Source organism: Dipteris shenzhenensis, chromosome 14, assembly GCF_047967505.1.
Source record: "Dipteris shenzhenensis isolate YYH24624 ecotype China chromosome 14, Dip_SZ_1.0, whole genome shotgun sequence".
In the NCBI taxonomy this organism is placed as follows: Eukaryota; Viridiplantae; Streptophyta; class Polypodiopsida; order Gleicheniales; family Dipteridaceae; genus Dipteris; species Dipteris shenzhenensis.
The window spans coordinates 45,403,374-45,425,964 of record NC_141609.1 but is presented as its reverse complement, the minus strand read 5'-3'; the positions used below and the strand labels follow the sequence as shown (position 1 = coordinate 45,425,964).

At 42.6% G+C, this 22,591-nt stretch overlaps 1 protein-coding gene across 2 annotated transcripts; it reads left to right on the top strand.

Moving 5' to 3' along the window:
• Nucleotides 1-8,772: 8,772 nt before the first annotated feature.
• LOC147894704 (pentatricopeptide repeat-containing protein At3g16610-like) lies at nt 8,773-17,936 on the top strand. 2 transcript variants are annotated; one of them, XM_087385167.1, is made up of 2 exons: nt 8,773-9,089; nt 9,302-13,833. In XM_087385167.1, the coding sequence occupies exons 1-2, from the start codon at nt 8,948-8,950 to the stop codon at nt 12,781-12,783; spliced, it is 3,624 nt and encodes a 1,207-aa protein (XP_087241293.1). In that variant the 5' UTR covers nt 8,773-8,947; the 3' UTR covers nt 12,784-13,833. The 2 variants fall into 2 exon arrangements, 1 of the variants encoding a protein (XP_087241293.1); XR_015542134.1 differs by lacking the exon at nt 9,302-13,833 and adding an exon at nt 17,729-17,936 and having other exon boundaries at nt 8,967-9,089.
• Nucleotides 17,937-22,591: the final 4,655 nt, after the last annotated feature.

The following is a 22,591-nucleotide window of genomic DNA, read 5'->3' as shown; positions in this document are numbered from 1 at the left end:
CCAAGGTTTTAAAAGAGGTGATACTGATCACTGCCTCTACACTAAAAGGGCTAAGGATAATAGCGTAATACTCCTGGCATTTATGCGGATCAAATGCTGTTGGCTAGCAAGAACACTTATGAGTTGGATGTATTGAAGCCTAAGTTGCATGAGGCCTTTGACGCGAAGGATTTGGGACCTGCAGGTCATATTCTTGGTATTCGCATCACATGTGACCAGAGTAGGAAGCTCCTTTAGCTTTCACAGAAGAAGTATGTTACAAAAGTGTTGCAATGTTTCAATATGGCGGGGGGGAAGGTAGTAAGTACTCCATTGCCTTTATATGTGAAACTGAGTCAGGAAGATAGTCCCCAAGTTAGGAGAGGGCCATGATGGCCAAGCTTCCTTATGCATCAGTAGTTGGAAGTATTATGTATGCTATGATAGCTACTAAACTAGACATTGCATTTGTAGTGGGAGTTGTTAGTCAGTATATGGCTAATCTAGGAAAGAGGCATTGGAGGTAGTTAAGTGCATCATGAGGTACATGAAGGGTACCAAGGAGATGTGCATCTAGTTTGGTAGAGGTTCACTTGGGTACACAGATTCAAACTATGTAGGGCGTGTGGATAACAGGAGATCCACTTCTGGTTATGTATTCACATTTGCAGGTGGTGCAGTGTCATGGATGTCTCATGCACAAAAGTGCATTGCTTTGTCTACCACAAAGGCCGAGTATGTTGCAGCCACAAAGGGTTGCAAGGAAGCTATATGGCTTGATCGACTAGTGGGAGATTTAGGGATTCATACAAGTGTACCGACATTGCATAGTGATTCCATGAGTGCTATTCAACTAGCATGGAATCCGTTCTTTCATGCAAAGGCCAAACACATTGAGGTCAGGTACTATTTCATCAGGGAGGTACTTGAAGACAATCACATAGAGCTTGTCAAGGTTCATACCTATGATAACCCTGTAGATATGTTGATGAAGAGTCTACCTAGTCAGCGGTTTGAGTATTGTCATGTATTGATGGGCATTGGATAGTATGCTCACTGGCTGTTCTCCCTTAAAGGCACATTGACCTTTAAATATTGGTGGCGTTTTGAATTTGATTTGATTCTGTGTTTTCTTTTATATATTTATTTGTTGTTTGGAGGTACTCATGGAGGTGTCCTGTTGGCATGTTTTAAGATGGATGGGGTGGATGGACCATCATTTAGTTTCGGTGTTTCTCAGCTTTCATGTTCTGTTGTTTCGGATGACATTCTTGGTGGTTGTGGTTCATCATTCATTTCTTATGGTGGTTCTTCTAGAGGGGTTTTTGAGGTTTGTGGTGGGGTTAATGTGGGTGTTGGTGTTGGTGTTGGTGTTGGTGTTGGGGTTGCAGGTGGTCTGAATGTTGGTGGAGTTCTGTTTTTAGCTATTGATGAAGAGGAGGAGAGGATTGTTAATGAGGCAGGTAGTAATAGAAGTATTTCTAAGGACGAGTGGGCCCGACAAAGTTTTGATAAATGGAGATAATTGAATGGCATGGATGTTTTTTTGAGGGTGGAAGATTTGGAGTTTAGGTTGCTGAATGGTATGCTGAAGCATTTTGTCTTGCAAGTTGTCAAACTCGACGGTAGTTTGTACCCCCCTGAGGCTATTATGGGCATGTTTTGGTGCTTTAGTTGTATTCTAAGGAGAGAGTAGGAGATTCGGGTTTGCAATTCAAGGAAGGTGGAGGTGCCTATTGATATTGTAAAGAATCTGATTTTTAAGTCAGCCTAGTGTGCGGTTGTGCAAGTGATGAATAGGTCTATGCAACATGGTTCTGATAGAGAGGAGGGAGATTGTGTAGTTGGTGTTTGTGAGGAGAGACACATTCTTGAGGATCTTTATTTCTCTATTTACTATCCCAGGGGTGTTCAGAAGAGGTTTGCTTACTATTGCCTCTCTAGGTTCTGTATGCGGGGAGGAAAGGAATTGCATGGTGTGTCAAGGGTAGATTTCAAGAAAGTTTGCGATGAGCTTCGGGAGCACGTTAAGTGATGAGGTTTTTTGTTCGTATTTTGAGTTTTGTTTTATGTATTGTTGTTTCTTGTAATTCTAGTTGAGTGTTGTGTGGTTTTTGTTTAGGTATAATGAGAGGATGAGAAAAAACTACTAAGTGACCCTTAATCGGTACTAGAAATTAGATTTCAAGGCTAGTGCTCATGTGCATGAGCTTGATGTGGTTCGAACTTATAACTAGCTTGTTCATCATTTACTGGATCTGTTCAAAATTCTAAGATTTTGTTTCAAGAAGTTATTGACATATTTTTGAGTGAGGTAGGTATTATTTTTTGTGTTTGAGTTATTGTTCTATTGTTTCTATTTGTCTGTGTAATGGTTGTAGTGTTCGTAGGTCTGGTTCAATACCAACCATGTAAGCAAGAAGTCGCTTAGCCGGTTGGTTCGGTCAATGTTGGCGACTGTTGGTTGTGGTGCTGGTCCTAAGAGGATGAATAAAAGTGTGCATGCCTCTACTATTACTTGTTTAAGCCTCTATCAAGTTCCGAAGGATGTCAGACAGCTTGTGACTGGTCACTGTAGGATATCCAGTTACCGTAAGTACGATAAGAGTAATTCATTGAGGCTTTCTACTGCTCAATCGATCATTTCTAATCCTTACAACAAGTTTGAGAATTTGAGGAGTTATCCTAAGGTGTTGGAAGAGAATGTGAAGATGTATTTGGAGAAGGTTGAGGGGGTGGTTGTGTGTTGCCAAGCTAGTAATATTGGCATTCCTTCCATTGGTTTGTCTTCTTCTACTGTTTGTTCAGGTGGGTATTGTTTGTGTTTATTTGACTTTTATTTATAGTTTGGTTTTCGGTTTTGTTGGTTTGTGTGTAATTCTATTTTTTTGAGTGGTAGTGTTGCAACTGTTTCTGATGCTATTGTTGTTACTATCAATTCTTCTGGAGGTACTTTTATAGGTAATTGATTACTTGTTTCTTGTGTAATGTGTTTTGTGTTTTTCTAGCATGTTTAACTTTGTTTTTGTTTGTGTTGCAGTATGTTGGTTTGGGTGTTGCTGATCCTATTGGAGGTTGTGTTGATTTCACTGTTTTGAAGGATTCAGAGGCTATTGGTTGTGGTTCAAGGGATGTTCTTACTTCTTTGAGGGGTTTTGGATCTACTGGACATGTTGATGAGGTTTGTGGCGATGTGGTTTGGTCTCCTTCGACTAGTGTCCTTAATGCTACTGGTTTTAAAGTGGTGGCACTGTTGGTGGTAGTGTCACTATTGGATTTGCTTCTGGTGGCATTGGTTTGTCTGCTTCCCTATCCTTTTGCAACTAGTGTGGCTTTGTATCTTTGAATACTTCCATCTGGATTGTACTTCACTTTGTATACCCATTTTTTTGCCATGGCCTTCTTTCTTGGTGGAAGGTCGCATAATTCCCAAGTATTATTCTTATACAAAGCATCCGTTTCTTCATTCATAGCAGTTTGCCATTCTGGCTTGTCTACTACATCTTCAAGTACACTGGCTCTTTTGAAGCCAAGATGGTAGTCATAAGAGCATAATTAGTGGTTTCAACCTGAACTGCTTTGCCTTTCTAAGCATATGTCAATCTGGCTGGTGGTCTGCTTTCCCTAGTAGACCGTCTGAGCTGTTGTGGTTCTGCTTGGGGTGTTTCTAGCAATTCTTGCTCTTCTTCATCAATCTTTTCTATAGATGACTGTGAAATCGGTGCGTCTATCTCTTGTGTGTTTGAGGATTTCCATTCTGATTCCTCATCAAAGATTACATCTCTAGAGATAATGACCTTACGGTTGATGGGATCATACAACTTGTATGCTTTGCTTTCTTCACTATAGCCAACCATGATGCATTGGCGTGACTTTGCATCCAATTTCCTGCGATGATCATCATGTATGTGGGCATATGCTATGCAACCAAATATGCGGAGATGCCCAATGTGTGGCGTATGTCCATTGAATGCTTCATAAGGTGTCATACCCTGTATCAGTTTGGTAGGAAACTGATTAAGTAAGTAGTTTGTAGTGGCAATTGCTTCTGCCCAATACTGATTCGGAAGATGCTTCTCACTAAACATTGCTGCTAAAGTACCATTCTTCCTTTCAACTCTTGCATTTTGCTAAGGAGTATCTGCACAAGTGAATTGTCTTCGAATGCCGTGACTTCTGCAAAAGTTCATGAATGTTGAAGACATGTATGCACTTCCTCTATCTGATCTCATGACTTGGATCTTTCTGCCTATCTGGTTTTCTACCATGGCTTTGAATTCTTGAAATCTCAAAAAGCTTCAGATTTCTCTTTCAGAGAGTAGACCCAACAATATCTACTATAGTCATCGATGAAAGTCAAGTAGTAAAGTGAACCATTGATGCTGCGGGTCTGGGCATAACCCCATACATTTGTATGTATCAAATCAAGAATACCTCATGCTTGAGAGGTGCTTCAACTAAAGTCGGTTCGCTTTTGTTTGTCGAAGCAGCATGCTTCGCAAACTTTTCCAAGAAACTGTAGCTTAGGAATCCCGATTGCCATATTCTGATTCCTGAGATCTAACTAGCTCTTGAAATTACGTGACCATATCTCTTGTGCCATTTTGCATATAGTGGCATCTGTTGCGATTGAGCTAACATGGCATGCACATCGGGTACTGTAGCTAGCATTATGTACAAGTATCCTTCCTTGACACCTTTTCCTACTAGCTGAAATCTTCTGGATTTGTCTCTGATAGTGCACTCATCTCCATCAAAGATGACTCGGTAATTGTGTTTCATCATTTGACCTACTAACAAGAGGTTCTTGCTGAGCTTCGGAACATAGAGTACATCTTTCACCAATCCTTTCATACCAGTGAAATTGTTCATAGGGTTAATGCATGTCCCTTGAACTGGATTCGGTGTATTATCCCTACTGTGTAGATGACATTCTTTTTACCTTCTAATGGTTTCAACTCTATAAACCATTATTTGTCATGTGAGATGATGCACTACCATCGATGTACCAAGGATCTTGATCTGCTTGGTCGACTTGATAGCTGTAATCCTCTTTTAGATTGCAATCAGTGTCTAGGTACACTACTGTTCTGCATTTCCTCATTTGCAAGAAACATATTCCCATGTTCATTTGCAAAATGATTGTAACTAGAATGTCCACCACGATGATTTCCTCTTTCGCGAAAATTTCCTCGATTGCTACTGGATTGACTACCTTGGTCGTACTGCTGCTTGTGGCAATCTCTTTCATCCTGTCCAAACTTATGACAGTAGTTGCACTGAATGTTTGACATGTCTCCTAGTCATTCAGGATGACTTGGACCATTTCTAATGGATTCATAGTCTCTCCTGCTACTACGAGTTGATTGTTGTAGTCTTTGATCCTGAGTACGTAAGCATGTCCGATTTCATTGCTGTTGCAAAAAATCTGGTTGATTTGGTTTCTCAATGTGAGAATCCTGGAAGTGTTCTTGGACTCGTAGAGAGCTGCGAACATATCCCATGCTTTTTTGGATGTCTTGACGGTGTTGAGATATCCTAGCATGACATCTTGCACATTCTGCTTGATCAGATGATATGCATACTTGTCTTTCTTATCCCATTCTGCCTATGCTCGGGCAATGGCAAGATCTACTACAGGTGTGGAAACTGTTTGTGTAGCTAGAGATCCCGTTGTTGCTGGTGCTATGACAACAGGTGGAGTAGAGCTACTGCTAGCTAGATCGTCCAATAGTCTAGGTGTAGATCCATCGACATACTTCCATTTGTCATGAAGTACACGAATGGTCTCCATTCCATATTTCCATGTGCGATAATTGAAGTTGTCTAGCTTAGCAAATGCCTCCAGATTGAGATTGCTAGTCGTAGACATGGTGCAAGAAATGGTACTCAAAGTGTCGTGAAGATCACTGTCTAAATCAACTGCAAAAACACTGACTGTGGCAGGTGAAATCTGAACTATTGGTGAAGGTAGAACTACAATATATAATCCGATCTGAATTACAAGGCTTGTGTCAAATGATGCCGAAAATAGCCAAGAGGCTTTACAAGGCTGAAATGATGTGCACGATGCCATGAAATAGCCGAATAGGCTTTACAATGATAGCATGTGTGCGTGAAATCAAATCATGTGCCATCTGATCACTGATTAATTGGCAATGCCTCTAAACACTCTGAAGTCTACTCACTGAACTAATGAACGTCAGGTTTCAGATAATGTAATGATGTGAAACCATATGTGAGCGTAGGGATTGACTCCGAGTAGGAACTAGTTGGGGATTTCGAGCATGTCTTAGATTGGCAACTCGGGCAAATTCAAAGCGTCCCCTCTATGGCGATCTAGTCTACTCTGATCTAGATTTATACCAACCATCAATCGATGAAAGAACAACAAATAATCTCTTTTCTTTGGTTCTTTTTATGTGCTGGGTCAGATGCGTCAATGTAGAGGCTAATGTGCGTGTAGGAAGTGGATTGGTCGGTGAGGCTCAAAAGTGAGTGATACTTGCACCGAAATGTGTGCATGATGTGACGAGCACGTAGAGCACAAAAAATCGATCGTTTCACCTTGTTGTAGCACCCTCAAATTCCTCCTGGATCAAGAGATACGGCTTGATCTAGGTGGAGGGGCAAAAAAGAGTGAAATGTGCAAAATGATGATGTGGTACTGTGAGTCACATGTAGTGATGATGTGGCACTATGGTTAGCAAGAGGTGTGCCAATGGAGCACTGTGGTGATGTGGCAGCTGTGTGCACATGCCGTGGGAAGACTGTGCCTATGGAGAGAAAATTGTGCCTGCAGGGGTCAGTGATGATGTGGCAATTGACTGGATTGCTGACTAGACTGATGAGATGGAAGGCTGGTGATGTGGCTACCACATGTCAACTAAGGTGGCAAACGACTGCCATGTATCAGAATGTTGACCACAGTTCTTTGTGGTAACCCAACTCTGGGGTTGGATTGACCAACCCTATCTACTCTTAACCTTACCTTGGTTACAAGTGACTCTGACGTGTGGTTTGTGGAGGTGGTGTGCCACGTGTCACGATAAGATGGACCCAAGGTTAACCTTGCATGGGTTACCTGTACCCAACAAGGTGCCACATGTCAAAACACAAACCATTCCCAAACCCAGGGTTAATGAACCTAACTCGGGTAAAACTCTATCTGCCACGTGTCTTTTTCTGAGGTGTTGAACAATAGAAAGATGTCCGACGAAGATGGCGATGGAGATCGTTGACGAAGCTTGGAGCTGTGTGCACTTTCGGGCTGGTTGGTGCTAGGAGGGACAGAGAGAAGCCGGTGTTAGAGGAGCTTAAGAAGGGCTCAGTGTGCTTCTTGTTGTTGGAGCTGCGTCGCTCGAAGGTCATTGTATCATTCGCATACGTTGAAGCCACCTACGTGGCTAGCTATGTTGTTGCGTTTGTGTTCAAATCGGCCGGCTACATGCAGGCTGGAGTTGAGGCTGGGAGCCTGTTGAGGCTTGGAGCAAGTTGGCTGGAGCACGGGCTTCGATGGGCGCTTGGGTGTGCTACAAGGTCACATGCTAAGGCAGAAGGGCTCCTTGAGCTGTGAGCGACACTGATTGCTGGAGTAGGAGTCGTTGTTGGAGAGGTGGCTTTCATGGGCCGTGTCATTGCAGATGGGCCCGCAGTCATGCATGTTGGAGCCAGTAGAGGTAGCTTTGGTTGTTGGCTCAGCGTTAGTTTTGGAGAGCCGGTGTTACGGTGCTATAGGAGCCGTCGCTGGAGTAGGAAAAGAGCGGGTCGTTGTAGCTGCGGGCTCTTGGAGCATGCTTTGGGCTGCAGACTGTAGATAGAGCTGTAGTAGAAGGTGCTTTCGTCTAAGGCACTGTGAGCAGCTTCAGATAGTTGTAGAAGCTTAGGTTATCGAATAGAATAGGTTAATGCTTTGTGAACTCCTTCCACAGAACTCGTTCTGCCTTCGCTGTCAACGAGCTCTAACTGGCAAACAATGTATAAGAGTACCTTAAAGTTGATTTGTTGTTGGGCATGTTGGAGCTTTGAGCTTTGGTTCACTGCTGGTTGCTTGCAGCTGCTTGTGTGCAGAGTTAGTTGGAGGCGCCTTAGTCACACGTAGATCTGAAGGAAGATCTCTCCCTAACTTCGAAAGCTCTCACACGAAAATCTCTCTCTAACAGAAAATGAACCAATGATGAACGGAAATCTCTTCTTCCTCTCAGCAAAAATCTCTCTTGCTCTGTCGGAATGAACAACAAATCTCAAAGAAACCTTTCTCTCTCACTCAATGGACGGAAATTCCTCTCAATGGAGACCTTATCTCCCTCTTCTTCCATACATTAAGGAAATTCTCTCAATGCACTGTAGGCTCTCAATGATCTCTCTCACAAGGTAGATCTCTCACAAATGCTCAAGACCTCTCAAAAAAAGCACTCGACAGGCAAAAATCAAAACACACCTCAAGATAAAGCAAACGTTGATCTCTTCATCATCGGGGCTAAGATTGTGACAAGTGGCTTGATGAGAGTTGAAACTTCCCTCTAGGCAGCCTAGAGCAAAATCTTTCTTGTTGCTGTAGGCTGCCCCGCTAGGGGCAGTGCTCATAAAAAACTCTGTAATGGAAACAATTACCGGCTAAATTGCGTCGACTTCAAATAAACTCTGGCTAAATTTGCGTCGCCACAGCCCAACGGCGCTCAATGACCCATCGATCGATGGTTGAAAATCGGTGCCAGTAGACCCGCTCCCGAATCCATCGACGGCCGAAAATCGGTGCCTGTAGCCGGTTCCTCCCCGGAATCGGCTCTGAAATTCATCTTCCATAGCTCTGTTGTTTGAAGATCAAATTCTGCGCGTCAGCATTGCTATGACTAGTGACTCGAGGATTTTTTATGGGTCCTCGCTCCATTCCGGTGACCAGCGTCATTGACATGCCGTGATGGCCTTCCCTCAACGCTGACGGAAATTTCTCTACTCCAATCCCGAGATGACCCCCTACAGTGTGATGGCTTCCCCCGAATCTTCGTGGGGAGGCCGTGGAGCTATTGGCCCCCAGGACACGAGTTATCCCACCCTCGTACCTCTGGTGGAAGGCTCTACTCGCACTACCTTAAAAAGTTCGAGTTCAGGTACTATTCGACGGACCTCAAATTCCAGTCTGAAACCTCTATACACTTCTGAATGTATTCGTTGTGTTCTTTCTTTAAATGGCAGAGCGCTTGTGGCAAGAGAAACACAGGGACCGCTCCCAGTGTTGGGACAACCGAAAGAGCAAAGTGAGTAGTAAAGTTGTGTGGTCATATTGGCTATAGTCTGACGACCGTGTTGTGCATTCTAATAGGAAAACCCAAGGGCAAGCATAAAATTACCACGCAGTCACTATGGATAGGAGACTGGTGCAATCCAGGTTGGGTTGAACAAATGCTCGAGAAAAGGGAGCCACCTACTTGTCAGGCACGCTCAAAAGACCGTGGCATGGTGGACTACAGACTCACGTCTGGAGTACAAGTGAATGCATCTACGGCTTTGGAACTACTAGAGAGTAGTGCCTGGGAGATGCTGAGCTTCGGGGAGGCACTCACTTCTTTGGAACGAATGCCCCAGCTGCCTTTGCTTGAGAACTTCATGTGCATCTTGCAGAAGTGCAGAAAAGAGAAAAGTGTAGCGTATGCCAAGCGCTTGCATGCTTACATGTTCAACAGTGGGCTTGAAGCCCATAGATCTCTTGGGAATTATCTCGTCCCAACTTTGGTGGAATGTGGAAGCATGTGCAATGCTTTACAGGTTTTTAACAGGTTGGTTGATTCAAATGAGTATTCTTGGAACTCTCTTCTTGAGGGTTCCATTGAATGCGGGAAATCGCAGCATGCCCTCAGTCTGTATGAGAAAATGCAAGAGAATTGTATACATCCTAGCAAGTATACATTTGTGGCCCTGTTGAAGGCTTGTGTTAGGCTGAGAGATATGGAAACAGGCCAAAATATACATGCCGAGATCGCCAGGAAGGGATTGGAAATAGATCCCTTTGTTGGCAGAACCTTGATCGATATGTACGCCAAATGTGGCTTGCTTGCAAACGCAAGGGAAGTGTTTGACAATCTTCCTGTACGAAATGTGGTCGCATGGACTGCACTGATAGGAGGTTATGCTGAACACAGGCTTGCTGTTGAAGCTCTGAACTGCTTCGAACAGATGCAACTGGAGGGCATCTCTCCGGATCTGGTCACATTTGCCTGCAGCTTGAAAGCTTGTGGCAAGGTAGGAGCTATAGAGAAGGGCCAAGAAATACATGCTGAGATTGCCAGAAAAGGATTGGAAAGGCATCTTTTTGTGGGCAGCACCTTGGTCTATATGTATGCCAAATGTGGTTTGCTTGCAAATGCAAGCAAAGTATTCGACATGCTTCCTGTTCGAAATGTATTCTCATGGAATGCACTAATCACAGGATACACTGAACATGAGCTTGGTGAGGAAGCTCTGGAGTGTTTTGAACAGATGCAAATGGAGGGTGTCTCTGCGAACACCGTCACATTTGTTTGCAGCTTGAAAGCCTGTGGCACCATAGGAGCCATAGACAAGGGTCAAGAAATACATGCTGAGATTGCCAGAAAAAGGTTGGAAAGGGATCCTTTTGTTGGCAGCACCTTGGTTGATATGTATGCCAAATGTGGCTCGCTTGCAAAAGCACGGGAAGCGCTTGACAACCTTCCAGTTCGAAATGTAGTCGCATGGACTGCACTGATTGCAGGATATGTAGAACACGGCCTTAGTGAGGAAGCACTGAAGTGCTTCAAACAGATGCAACTGGAGGGTGTCTCTCCAGATGCCATCACATTTGTTTGCAGCTTGAAAGCTTGTGGCAGTATAGGAGCCAAAGACAAGGGTCAAGAAATACATGCTGAAATTGCGAGAAGGGGGTTGCAAAGAGATCCTAGTGTTGGTGACACCTTGGTTGTTATGTATGCCAAATGCGGCTTGCTTGCAAAAGCGAGGGAAGTGTTTGGCAAGCTTCCAGTTAAAAATGCAGTCTCATGGACTGCATTAATCGCGGGATATGCTGAACACGGTCCTGGCGAGGAAGCACTAAACTGTTTTGAACAGATGCAAGTGGAGGGTGTCTCTCCTGATGCTGTCACGTTCGTTTGTAGCCTAAAAGCTTGTGGCAGTGTTGGAGTGAGAGACAAGGGCCGAGAAATACACACTGAGATTGCCAGAAAGTGTCTGGAAAGAGATCCTTTTGTTGGCAGCACCTTGGTTGATATGTATGCCAAATGTGGCTCGCTTGCAAAAGCACATGAAGTGTTTGATAAGCTTCCAGTTCAAAGTGTAGTCTCTTGGAACACACTAATCGCAGGATATGCTGAAAATGGGCTCACTGAGGTGGCGATGAGTTATTTTGAAAAAATGCAGCTGGAGGGCTTCTCTCCGGATGCTGCCACCTTTGTTTGCAGCTTGAAAGCTTGTGGCAGCTTAGGAGCTATGGACAAAGGCCGACAAATACATGCTGAGATTGCCAGAAAGGGGTTGGAAACAGATACTGTTATTGGCAGCTCTTTGGTTGACATGTACGCCAAAAGTGGTTCACTTGAAAGAGCGTGGGAAGTATTTGAGACCATTCCAGGTCGAAATGTAGTTTCTTGGAATTCACTAATCTTAGGATGTCTTGAACATGGCTTTAGTGAGGAGGTTCTACACTGTTTCGAGCAGATGCAATTGGAGGGCATCTCTCCAGATGCTGTCACCTTTGTTTCCAGCTTGCAAGCTTGTGGCAGCATAGGAGCCATAGACAAGGGCCATGAAATACACAGGGAGATAGCCCGAAAGGGATTGGAAAGAGATCCTTATGTTGGCAGCACTTTGGTCGATATGTATGCCAAATGTGGCTGGCTTACAAAAGCATGGGAAGCATTTACCAAGCTTCAAGTTCAAGATGTAGTCTCGTGGACCGCACTTATTGCAGGGTATGCTGAACATGGGCTGGTTGAGGAAGCACTGAACTGTTTCGAACAGATGCAAGTGGAGGGTGTGTTTCCTGATGATGTCACGTTTGTTTGCAGCTTGAAAGCTTGTGCTAGTGTAGGAGCTGTAGACAAGGGCAACGAAATACATGCTGAGATTGTCAGAAAGGGTTTAGAAAGAGATACTTTTGTGGGCACTACATTGGTCGATATGTATGCCAAATTCGGTTTGCTTGCAAAAGCACAGCAAGTGTTTGACAAGCTTCCAGTTCGAAATGTAGTCTCATGGAATGCACTGATCGCAGGGTATGCCCAACATGGGCTTGTTGAGGAAGTGGAGGACTGTTTCCAACAGATGCAACTTGAGGGTGTGTCTGCAAATCTAATCTCATGGAATGTGCTAATTGCAGGATATGCTCGGCTAGGAGAAAGCGAAGCTGTCTTCCATATGCTTGAGAGAATGAGAAGAGAAGGCATAAACCCAGATGGGGTCACATTCCTTAGTATTCTTACTGTATGCTGTCATGCAGGTCTATTGGATAAAGGCCAGAAGTATTTTGAAGCCATGATCAAAGACAACAGCATCACTCCAACTATTGATCACCACACTTGCATCATTGATCTAATTGGCCGTGCAGGCCAATTAGATGAGGTGGCAGTGATGGTAGAGAAGATGCCTTTCCAACCTAACCTTTCGGTGTGGCATACTGTGATGGCTGCTTGTGAAAAATGGGGTAATGTAGAGCTTGGAAAACAGGCCTTTAAAAATGCAGTGGGTTTAGATGAAAATGATGCTGCAGCTTATGTCTTGATGTCTAACATCTATGCAGGTGCTCAAATGCAGGATGATGAGATGAAGGTTTAGGCAATGGCATTGAAAGAGCAGACTTGGAAGAAGCCAGAATAGAGCTGGACTGAGATTGAGAAAATTGTGCATACCTTTGTGGTAGAGGATACAAAGACATATACTTGACAAGCCCTTTCCCTTAGAATTCGGGAGAAAGCTGTCTCTCTGATTTGCCTTGTGTCATGAGACATATCTAATGATGCAAAGAAAGCAAGAAACTAGCTATTGTGTGAGCTCTCCCAATTACACACCCAAGGAGAGACCTTTATCTTTTCTACAAGGTCTCCCTGTTCAACGACTGTTATGCTACCACCACACTTGTCAGAAATACAAATTGTTATATATATTATACCATTTTAAGGAAGGATAGTGTACTATGAGCGAGGCAGCTCCACCCTGGGTTCAGATCACGTGCACTCTCCTTGTAGCGTGCACACAGCTACAATTTATGATATCAGGTAACTTAACATGGAGTTTCATAATTGGTTAGCTTCAGTTGCTGCTACACAAGCATGATATCTTCCACTGCCTGTCGATGCCAAATACTCAGTACAAAACTCCTTCAGAAGGGTACAAAAGTTGTAAATGATGGGGTTATGATCCAAAGTTTTGCAGCGAGATGCTTCAAGAAGTGCTTGGCTGCAGTGACGAAGTACAATTACATCAAGGCATGCGTACTCTGGCTTTTAAAAGAGGGCTTCACTGTTGATTGCAGCATTTTGCAAGCATCAGATATGCAACTCGAGTATACAAGCCATACAAAGTCTTTGAACCCTACTCTTGTCAGCGCTGATAGACTCAATCATAGACAAATAGAAGCCTCACCTGATCTAGACTCGCGGCAAGAGATGCAAGATGTGGACATCTCACCCTCACGTGCATGAAACAGACAAGTCATGGTAGAAGTAGCAGCGTGCGACAGGAAGGTGCTCAAAACCAGCAGACTTTGAACAAAAGTGAACCACAACAGAGAGGCCACTAGACCAGAAGGAGGAACACCTCCAGAAAGGACAAATCAGCAACTGAACAAAATTGTTTTACTGCAGGAAGCGGAGCCGTGAAGCTGAATGACACTGTTGATGTACAAACGATGGAATATGGAGAGCCTAAAGCTCACCAACTTCAGCTGTCACGCCTCAAGTTCATTCAATATAAGAAAAAACGTCACAATGCAGAATAATTAAAGGACTCAGATCCCAAATTGCTTCTCTACGTGTGCTATCATTAGACAATGTATCCCGTTCTAGACCATGCAGCATACCTCCACGCAACTTCCGCAACTTCTAGAGTTGATGAATAGGGTGTCACTAGAAGGGCATCAACTAGTAATAACATACCAGGAGATGGAAAATGCTAGGGTAAGTGCACTTGAAGGTAAAAAAGATAGGAATGATTGCCACCAAGGAACTGAAGCAAAGTAATGTAATTGAAGGCCAAGAGCTAGAAATTGTCAAGCAGAGGAGGAAGCAAAACAAGAAAAACAAATAATGCAAATTCTTTTGGATGCCCAAGATGGTTTATATATCCAATAATGTGACAATAAGGCCCACACCAAAGAAAAGGGACCATGTAGAAAGAGAATTTTGTTAAAGCCCAAGCTAAAGTGAATGATAAGGAAACAAGGTAAGCTAAAACATTGGAAGATGCAAAGGATGCAAAAGACAATAGAACATGTTGATGGGCCAAGCACTTAAAGAGACAACTAAGCCAAAAGAGAGGATAATAACAAGATACATACCAAGCTATCCAATAGAAGAGTCGGCTCAAGCGAGGACACTGCAAGGTTGGAGTAAGAGATGATCAATTATGACATGGAAGATGTAGAACCCTTCATGGAGATGATCCAAATGCAAAGCATTCAACTATGTATCAAGAGATGGCAGCAATCCTTATGGATGGGAATTATTTGGAAGGTAGGCCTTTAGGTGCACATTGCCATCCAAAACTTATTGCCAATTATCAACTAGGATTACACATGGAAGTAGCAACCATACAAAAGATCTAATTGAAGGTGTAAGAAATGCATTGTGTCACGTAATAACTGTGGGATTCTTAGAAATTAGTAATAGAATATAGTTATTTCATGTGTAGTCCTCCCTTATGAGCCATTGAAGGTTTGATAACCTTTCTTGAAGGGCATACGGTTTTCAATAACCTGGCTCGCCATACTTGTGTAGCTCTTATCAATAGCATAATCAAGACACCAATTGAGGAGCACATGACCACCTTGGTGGCCAGCTTACTTCATATTAGTATGGTCCATACAGTCATCCTAGAATTCTCCTCTTCCACCTCATGCATTTACTTCAATTTTTATGAGCAAGAGGCTGATCTCAAGTCTCTCCCTATCCTTTTTCCTCATGTTGCTCATGTCTCTTGCTAAATTTCCCAACCCAAATGCAATTAGCCTCTCAAATGGTTAGTTTGTCAATCTAGATTGATACATCATATGAGGATTATTTACAAGCCAATCATATCTGCCCCACTCTAGCCAAGTCCCATCTGACCTTTACCTCTCGACCAACCATTGAATTCTCTACTTCCAACTGTCTTTGACTTTTCCTTTGAAGACCACAATCTCAAAATCAACCCCCTATCCCCAAATCCCCAATCATTGTCTATCCTAGCACCAAGAACTTGTTGCTTAGTAATTTGATTGTCATGAAGGATATGTCGATATTCCCAATAATACAAGATTCTGACCAAAATTCACCAAGAAATGCATCCACCTACCAAGTTGTCTTGCAAGTTCATATGAGAGCTACATAGGAGGATGAAATAAGAGGATTGTCAAGGACTTGGTCAAAATTGAATTCATAGTTGACTGAAGCCTGAATCTTTTTAGCCTATAATGAGTGGCCATTCATGCTACAAGGCTCATCCCCAAGTTTGAGACATCACCACGTAGACATCGACCAGTACAAGTAGACATGCATTACAGTGTGGCTCTCCTATCAATTGGCTGAAAGATTAACCATATTGATGGTACTGCGAGATAGTTCTTAGTTATGAAACCCTTGTATGCATTCTTTAAGTTCCCTTGACCATTGACAATCATCTCGAAACCCCCAATTTTTACCCAAATTGCACTATCGATTCTCATCAAAGATAATGTTTTAAGTCACTTTGACATGATGGTTGGCATTGGCTTTGTAGAGGGTGCCAGCCCATTTTATAAGGCGCAACTATTATCAACCTTAGGAACTTTAGATGGCAACCCCAAGTGTCTTAAATATTTCAGGATTTTCACTCCTTGAATGGTACGAGTGGTTCCAAAATATTGAATATACAATCATGATACCCGATGATGGGTAACCGAAGCGAGTTGATAGAGTTGTTAGCCTTATGCAACATGCGATCATATGGCATTCATCAATCATAAATTTGGACGTTTTTTGCACGTTGCCACATATGATTGTATCATTATAATGGTGGATGTTGTGATTTGTTGTTGAAATATTTCACCCATGGTGCTTGATTATTTGTTTGCATTTAAAATATGATTTGCTTTTGTTTTAACATGATCCGTAGGTCTTTTTGAAGTTCTTGCATCTTCATTATTGGTATCTAACTTGGATCCTCAAATTTTTCCTGGTAGACGTTGTTATCTCTTGCAATATCAATGCACTATGTTGATGCTTGTTTGATGCAACTTTTGGTCAAATAAAAAATGAAAAGCTTTGTGCTTGCACTTTTAACATCTTGTATTTATGTAGATCCATGCTTTTCTTCAACTCATACATTTCCATGCATTACAAAAAATTTGGACTAAAAAAGGATCCCTATAAGAGAGCCCTTCATCTAGTGACATGGAAGGAGAAGGTGAATAAAAATGCGTATAATATTGGCTAGTTGAGAGCAATATAGCATTAGAAGTGGCTAGAGTTTTCTATTCTTTATTCAATGAATCAAAGTTTGATGTAGACACCCCACTTATGGCCTCAACTCTCCCATCACGTTTTTATAATGTAACCAAACTTGTAAACCAAGTTTTACCAAACTTGTACCATTTGTTCTGAAACGTAATTCTCCGATCCAACTACCAAACTCGTCTCACCCACACTTTCCTCTTCACTCTCTCTCATTTTTTAGTGCCATTTCATATCTTTCTTGTTTGATCCCTATTTTTTAATCTCTTCATTTCTCTTGAGTGAGAAACTTCTTTCTCTGTCCTCCCTATCATGGGATGGACGTTCATGTCAAACTCTCATTATCTCCTTTTCTACATGCATTTCCTCCCATTTCATTTTTTATTCTTTCAAAACTTTAGAGATTTTTAAGCGAGATGCACCTTGCCTACTTCTTGCTCCATTTTGGGTGCTTCTCTTTCAAATCTCAAAAATTATTTCCTCATCTAAGATTCTCTTTTGATTTCGGATCATCTGTAGTCTAAAACTCGAGGTCTATAACACAATCAGTATGGCTAGAAACCCATGATAATGTAAGGTCTTTCGAGCCTGGAAGGAGCTATTGAACAAGATTCTTTGAGAAAACAAGAAAGAGGATTGACTTCCATGCATCAGACTTGCTTATGCATGAAAATCAATCCTTCTTTCATCCATCTCTTAACATTGATGCAGATTGGATCACTTGCCTTGTTACTATCTCTAGATTTGGGAATAATGCAAGATAGTAACAATGACGAGACCTGAAATTTTATGATGCAACTTCTAAGAAAAACCAGTTTGTAATTTGTTTTTCGTAATTGTTTTGTTATCTTTCAGTGCATGATTTAAAAATGTTGGAGGATTTATTTGATTCCAATAAAATTTGATGGACAGTGAGTTGACTGATTCTTTCTAACAAGGAAGCACAGTGTAACTTTAAAAAAATCATCTTGGATATCCTTTTCATAAGCAAATACAAACACTCTTACAATTTGTAGTTTTCTATAAGGTCTCTTGAAATATATTTTGAGATGTTTGGGAGCATAGAAATTTATTTTGGAGTAAGCTCTATGTAGGTCATCCTACAACAGGCCTACAACACAATGGAGTTTACTCATGAGGAAAAGCTAAGCGATTACACGTCACCTTCAAAGGTTCTTACTTCAAGAATGTGGTATGTTTCATCCATCAATTTTGATTTTGTTTTGGATTCAATAGTTTAATAATATTTCTAGTTTTTAAAATATAATTTTTGTTGTCTTATTGGAATTTAATAAATCAAGTATGCTGCTAAATTAAGTGTAAGTTAGTTTTATTTGGTATTTGTGTGTTTTCTTACATGTGATATTGTTTGTGGATATTTTGTAGTATATTATTTAGAAATGCTTGGAAATTTTATTTGTTTTCAAGGGAATTTAATGGAGGATGATATAAGTATAAAAGCATAGTCACTTTGAAACTTTTATTAAGCAATTAGGGGATAGTTTCATATACATACACTCTTACTGTGTATAGTTTTCTACAAAAGATTGCTTCAACTAGATTTCAAGATGTTTGGAAGCATATAATTTGTTTTAGAACAAGCTCCATCGATTTCATCCTAGAATACAAGAGGGGCCACTAAGGAGCACAAGTTGTCGAATCATGTTTTCCCTTGAATCGAGTATGGTTTATTTACAAATTGTGATTTGTCAAAGATTTAATGTTTTGCAATGTTTGTGGTTTTCAAATATAATTTGTGTTGTTCTTGTTAGATATCAATGCTCCACTCTCGTGTAACTACGCGAGAACTAGCTAACTCTACTTGTAAGCCCCCCATATGAGGAGAAAGCATTTGAGTAGCTCGGTTATCCGGTAGGTCCTAATTTGGACACCAGATGGGGGCCATGTATGGCCTGATGGCTGGACGGCTTCAGATAGAGTTGGCACACTGCCAACTAGGCTACATGCAAGTGCTAGAAGACATCCCATGATTGATCGCACTGAGGGTAGATGGAGCATTTCCCGAGGCATCCCACTCTCGGGTTGCGGGGCCCGTTTGGAGCCCCAAATGATCTAGGATGGCTCTGAATATGGCAACCGTAGGTTAGTTGCTCTATTCTGCACTACGGTGCTATCGTGTGGTTGGTGGCCTATTTTGAGACCGACCTCCAATCGGTTGTTTTGGGCAGACTGGGTCGATCTCCCAATTGGGTCTAACCGACTACGACTGGTGGCTATATAAGAGCAAGCCCGTGAAGCCCATATTCATCACTGGCTACAGCAACCCTGATTCTTTAGCATCGAGCCTCCGTCCTCTATGGTTTCCAACACACCATCAAAGCTTCTCACACAGGAGCACACGGCTAGGAGGCAGCGCCATCTATTGTATCAGTTTTACAGTAATCAAATTTTTGATTCTCCATACTATCTACTTTTCTCTCTTGCATACAAGATCCTGTTAACTGTTGAGCATAGACGTTGTATTGTTTTCTTACATGGTATCAGAGTTTACGCTCTAGCAAGAAGATTTAGTAGTGTGTTTTTATTTGCGAGTAGATTGTGAGAGATGGCCCAGCCCACAAGACTGCAAATCCCACCATTCGGCGAAAGCGGGAAGTTGGATGGTACTAACTATCCACTCTGGAAGTTCAAGATGAAGACCATCCTAAGCGCATACGAGCTTTGGGATATTGCTACTGGGGTGGACGTGAAGCTGGTTGCGAGACCGAATCTAGCCAATGCAGGACAACAGATAATACCAACTGTGGATCAGATTCTCGCGTGGACAAGAAGAAATGTAGATGCATTGTGTTCTATTGTCTACATTGTAAGTGATTCTATCATGGCGTTAATTCAATATGTCACCACAACGGAGGAGGCATGGACGGTCTTGAAAAATCAGTACGAGACCATGAATCAGACGCGAATTCAGAATCTGGAGACACAACTCACGAACAAGAAACTGTCTGAGTCTAAAACAACAGAGAAGTTCATCACCAAGGTGAAGAATCTGCGCAATCAGATGATTGCGATTGGCATCACCATCACCAGCGAGAATCTAGCATAAAGGTGCATACGGATTTTCCCACCAAAGTACAACGGTCTTGTTACGGCACTAAATATGCAGAACAAAAATCTGCCCCTTAACTTTGAGGATTTAAGTGCAATGCTTCTGGAGAAGGAGATGCGTCAAAAGACGAGGACTGGAGAAGATTCGGCTTTCTTAGCTGGATCAAAGAAAGGCAAGGGTAAGGACTCTAGTAACCCATCTTCTTCTGATGATAAAAAGAGAAAGAAGAAGATCAAATGCTTCTATTGCAACAAGGCAGGGCACAAGCAGAATGAGTGCCGGAAGAAGATTACAGATGAGAAGAATGGAGTAAAGAAAGAGTCCAGCAATAGCGCACAGGCAGTACTAGTAGAGCTATTCGTAGCAATTAAGGAGATTGGCACGGAAGCAGTTCATGTACCTACGGATGAACCTTGGATTATAGACAGTGGTACATCTCACCACATGACCAGTCGTAAGGATTGATATACCTCTCTATATCCGATAGGGAATGACATCCTAGTAGGTGTCAGCAATGATGCAAAATGTCCAGCAAAAGGAAAAGGTACGATTGCTCTCAAGTCAGATGGAGTTGTAAAGCAGCTGTCCAATGTTCTTTATGTGCCAGATATCAAGAGGAACTTGTTGTCCGTTTCTGCGATCACGGATCGGGATCTCAAAGTTTACTTCGATAAGAATGGCGCACATATTTTGGATCTTTAAGGGAAGTTCATTGGTAAAGATACACGGCACAACATCTATGAGCTCTCAGCTTTCAGTGCTCGAGCCGATGTGAGCAACACTAAGCTGTGGCATGAGAGGTTTGGTCATATAAACCTTAGTTCTTTAAAGGAGATACATAAAAGTGGAATGATTGCAGACCTACTAGAAATTACAGATCTGCCCGATGTATGTGAAGCTTGCGTGATGGGCAAGTAGCATCGGCTGCCCTTTCCTAAAGAGGCCAGTAGGGCAAAGACTCCTCTAGAGCTCGTTCACACAGACCTCTGCGAAAAGATGGAGACAGAAGCTTTGGGTGGTTCCTACTACTTCATGACGCTGATTAACGACTACAGTAGAAGGATATGGATATACTTCCTAAAGACTAAAGATGAGGCTTTCAGTAAGTTCAAAGAATGGCATGTAATGGTCGAGAAAGAAATAGGGAGGAAGGTGAAGAAGTTGAGATCAGACAGAGGTGGAGAGTTCACATCAAGTGAATTTGAAAGTTACTGCAAAAGTTACAGGATCAAGAGGCAGAAACCCCCGCCACATACATCACAGCAAAATGGAGTAGTAGAGCGCAAGGTGCACGTCATCTGCAAAATGGGCAAGAGTATGATGAAAGGGAAAGATTTGCCAAAGACTTTTTGGGCTGAAGCATGTAACACAGCAGTTTACATTCTGAATCGTAGCTACACGAAGGCTGTGAACGGGATGACTCCATTGCAAGCCTTTTCTAGTAAGAAACCTTCAGCTGCACATTTCAGAGTTTTTGGATGTGACCGTTTTGTGCATGTTCCTGATGCTAATAGGACCAAATGGGAACCGAAGAGCCGAAAGTGTATTTTCTTGGGCTACAGTGAAGAGGCGAAGGGTTACCGTCTCTATAATCCTGAAACCAAGAAGGTAATAGTAAGTCGTGATGTGGTCTTCTCAGAATAGCCGCATCAATTGGAGGAGGATGCTTCCTCCCTAGACAACCAAGACCAGGATATCCATCCATTACAACCACCAACAGCAGACCGAACTCTCCCAATGGTGCTTGGGAGGATTCAAGATAAAGAAGAGGAAGAAGAGCCTGCAGAACCACAAAGGCAATGGCCATTCCCGAAGTGGGTAAAGTAGCTTTTGGACAGCAGAGAACCTCCAGCCATTGAGGAGGAACCATCTGAACACCACCAGTCCAAGAGATAAGAGGAGCAAAGAAGGGCACAGGAACACGGTCAACTATGCTTTGATGACAGAGGTGATCCGTACTGAAGAACCCAAGTGTCTTAAAGAAGCACAGGGTAATGATAGGTGGATGGAGGCTATGCAGTCGGAGTATGGCTCCATAATGAAGAACAACACTTGGGACCTTGTGGATCGACCACCAAAACACAAGGTAATCGGCACCAAGTGGGTGCATAAGACCAAGTACAAGTCCGACGGCACATTGGATAAGTACAAGGCTCAGCTCATGGCAAAAGGATTTGCACAGGTACATGGTTTTGATTATCAGGATACTTTTGCTCCCACATCTCGACTAACCACAATTCGCAGTGTTTTTTCATGAAGAAAAGATCTCGCAGACAAAGCAGTTGCTAGGAAGAGAGTTTGAAATGAGAGACCTCGGACTGATGCATTTCTATTTGGGGATTAAAGTTTGGCAAGAGCCAAAACAGATCTTCATCTCACAACTGAAGTATGCTGGAGAGATACTGAAGGCATTTGGCATGGCTGAGTGCAAGACAGTTGGCACCCCTATGGAGGTTGATGTGAAGCTCTCAAACGAGGATTCATCACCACTGGTGGACAAAGCGAAGTACATAAGGCTTGTGGGCAATTTGATTTACTTGTGCAACACGACTGGACATCAGTTTTGCGATTGGTGTACTAAGCAGGTTTTCCAATAAGCCCCGGGGGAACCATTGGAGGGCAGGGATGCCGGTGCTAAAATACATCAAAGGCACACTTGATTATGGCATCACCTATACCAAGGGCAACACCTTGACTGGATTCTGTGACTCGGATTGGGCAAGAGACGTGGACAACAGGAAATCAGTGATAGGTTACTGTTTCTCACTTGGATCTGGAGCTATATCATGGGTCAGCAAGAAGCAACCCACAGTTGCTCTTTCTTCTACCGAGGCTGAGTAAAAATCAGCATGTTTTGCTTCTTGTAAGGCAGTGTGGTTGATGAGGA